Source organism: Egretta garzetta, unplaced genomic scaffold (genome assembly GCF_000687185.1).
Source record: "Egretta garzetta isolate BGI_Z169 unplaced genomic scaffold, ASM68718v1 scaffold768, whole genome shotgun sequence".
Taxonomy (NCBI): domain Eukaryota; kingdom Metazoa; phylum Chordata; class Aves; order Pelecaniformes; family Ardeidae; genus Egretta; species Egretta garzetta.
The window spans coordinates 101,203-104,080 of NW_009260594.1; the positions used below are offsets into that span (position 1 = coordinate 101,203).

A 2,878-nucleotide genomic window follows, 5' to 3' on the forward strand; every position below is an offset into this window, starting at 1 on the left:
CGGCGGTGTGGGATGAAAGGGGGGATCCCGAGCGGGAGCTGGATGCACGCCGCCACGGAAGACTTTTCCTCGGAGCTGTTGCTGCTTGAGTCTCAGATCCCGACTGTCAGCAGGGTGGGTTGTCTTCTTCTTCAAAGATCTCAGGTCTGAGTGAGTCTCCGGTGTACGTGTATATATGTTACCTATAACATATATAATATGTTGCATAGCTATTAATCTATCCCCCCCCTCCCCCCGAAAGGGACGAAAGTCTTTAATAGGAGTTACTCTATATGTGGAAGCAAAGAAATCTTCTTTCAAGTGGAGCTGCAGTTTTGCTGAATAATCACGTGTGAGTTAGGGGCGGGCTCTTGGCAAGGAGGTTTTTTACGAGTATTTACTACAAGGTCTACTCCAGAAGATTAACCATCCCAATCCTTCTGTCAGTCTCCGATGCCATGCCTGGTTAAAAAAAAAAAAAAAAAATCTCATCTTTTTTCCGATCGTCAGTCACCCTAAAGAATGGCCGAGCCTTCTGGGAACGAGCTGGCGTCCGCGGCTGCCAAGGGGGACCTAGAGCAACTTACTAATTTGTTGCAAAAGAATGTAAACGTCAATGCACAAAATGGATTTGGGAGGACTGCGCTGCAGGTTGGTATCCAGAGAGGGAGAAAATATTTCATCACTGGTACCTACGTGACCCGGGTTTCCAAAAAAGACAACGTTTTAAACAGGCTGGTGGATGAAATTCGAGTGGTTTTTCAAACTCGTTGGATGCCATATTTTATAACTTTAGTGGCTCCAACTCCCTAAAATGACGTACTTGAAATAAAACTGGTCAAAACCATGATTTCAATCGGGGCTCACCCTCAATGTCAAACGGGCTACGAGTTTGCTAATATTTTGTAACTTCGTGGGGAGGAGGCAAGGAATGAACGAGCCGAGATGAAAAGAAATCAGCTTAGGTGAGCAGGATTTCATAGCAGGTCTGTAAACACAAATGTGCTGTTCTCTGAAGCTTAGGACTTATCTCTTTTTTTTTTCCTCCTTTTTTAATCTTTTTTTTTAATTTCTTTTTTTTCCCCTGCAATATGCTTTTAAAGCCTGACTCGTCTCGGTTCTGGGGTCTGCTGTAGAGGGTTCTTTTCCTTCATACGCTGTTTGTGGGGAATGACCTTTCTCATTGGGAAGCGTGCTGCTCAGAACCGAGGACCTTCGATGTACATGCAGGGGTAGCCCTGCGAGTTGGGCTTCCAGCTGAATCACTCGCCTTTTCATTCACAGTTAAGGCTTGAAAATTTGCTTTTTTCAGATCGGCTAGCAGGGCACTGCTTCCAGCTATTTCCTTTCTGATCGTATAGGGTGCTACGTCCTAATTTTTAAGTGTGTGGCTGTGCACGCAGGAGTTGGAACTCGTCCAACTGCTAACTATTGGAGCTGATGAAAGATTTTGCTTTTACTAATATCAGATAATGATGGCGAAAAGGCTAGAATGCCTCCCAAATAGCGAAAGAAGGGATTTATAAATCCGGAGGAAAAAATGTGGGGTTATTTGTGCTTAAGGTATAAGTAATGAAATGTAGAAGTGGAGCTACAGGTCTTTTTAATTTCACACGTTAGAAAAATCGTTTGTTAACCCCTCTGCCCCCCTCCCCTGAAACCGTGATAATCATTTCTGAAACTGGGGTTTTAAACAGCATACAGCTTGCGAATGTGCTCGAGATATTTACAGCTTTTTTTTTGGCTTAACTTCAAAATCTTAGAGCTGGAAAATAAGCACCTCTTGCTAAAAAAACCAGGAATGACCCTTTTTTCACAATTTCGCTGGAGCTGGAGCTCTACAAGCTCCTCTGTCCTGTTAGCACCTAAATAGGGCATCGCACGGCAGTGCAGGCACTTGCAGCAACTTTTAAGAGAGCGAAAGGATTTAAATTAAAAACTTACACCAACTAACTTCTTTAAGAAAGCAGGAAACATTTAACTAGCTGGTTTATCCTCAGGACGAGGGATGAAAACTGATTTCTCCTACAGTAGTGTGATTTGGTTTGGTTTTGTTTTTTCTAAAAGCAGCTAACTGTCTGTATCCTGAATTAAGGAATATTTTACACAATGACATAGCATCCAGCTATATTAAACATGCATCTGTGTCGTAACAATACTTCTTATCGCTGCCTAATCATAACTGAGTTAATGAACCACAACAAAAATCAAAACAGGAGAATCTGTCGACTTATTTTCAATATGTATCATCCCGAAATGTGCTGTGGGTGCGTGACCACGCTCGAAAGAGCTCCCTGTCAGTGCACTCTGCAAAAAGGAGATAATCTCCCCATAATCTCTCTCTCAATTAAAACAGAGAGAATGCTCCTGTATTAATGCCAATGAATTTATATTTTTCCTCTGCATTTATGTTTAATTAAACAACTGCTCGGCTTGTCTTGCTCTGTACTTTTTATTTCTAATGAAGTGTACCTACGCAGGCCTCAAATACATGTTCTGCCCTTATGCTCTTTGTCAGACTTATTCAATTAATGCTTTCTCCCTCTTTGCCTCCCCCCCCCAAGTGAAACTTTGCAAAATGAAGGGCGTTTGCTGTACAGTTGTAGCCCACGTCCCAATAGCATCACCTTTTCTATGATTTTTCTCCCCCCTGCATCTTTAACTGAAGCCTCGGGTCCCCTAGCCTGAACACAGAAAACTCCCACTTAAACCAAATACATGTTTTGAATTCACAAATAATACAGCCTGGGCGCTCAAAAAGAGATCCAAACATCCAGATTTTACTAAAGAAAGAGAGATCACAATGCTCTTGTTTTCTTTTACATCGCTTCCATCTCTAGTCAGAAGTGAAAGAAATTACACATACGGAGCTGGAAGCCTTGGGGCACAGAGAAATCTC

General features: G+C 42.4%; 1 protein-coding gene across 4 annotated transcripts in view; it reads left to right on the forward strand.

Annotated features, from left to right (window-relative positions):
- The first annotated feature begins 6 nt into the window (after positions 1-6).
- Positions 7-2,878, forward strand: part of CDKN2C (cyclin dependent kinase inhibitor 2C) — a 6,020-nt gene continuing 3,148 nt past the window's right edge. Inside the window, exons 1-2 of one of the 4 annotated variants that reach the window (XM_035900220.1) lie at positions 7-114; positions 242-630. In XM_035900220.1, coding sequence (XP_035756113.1) covers positions 502-630 — 129 coding nt within the window. In that variant the 5' untranslated portion in view covers positions 7-114; positions 242-501. Of the gene's footprint in view, positions 631-2,878 lie in introns of all 4 variants that reach the window. The other 3 variants (XM_035900219.1, XM_009644659.2, XM_035900221.1) reach the window with 3 other exon arrangements.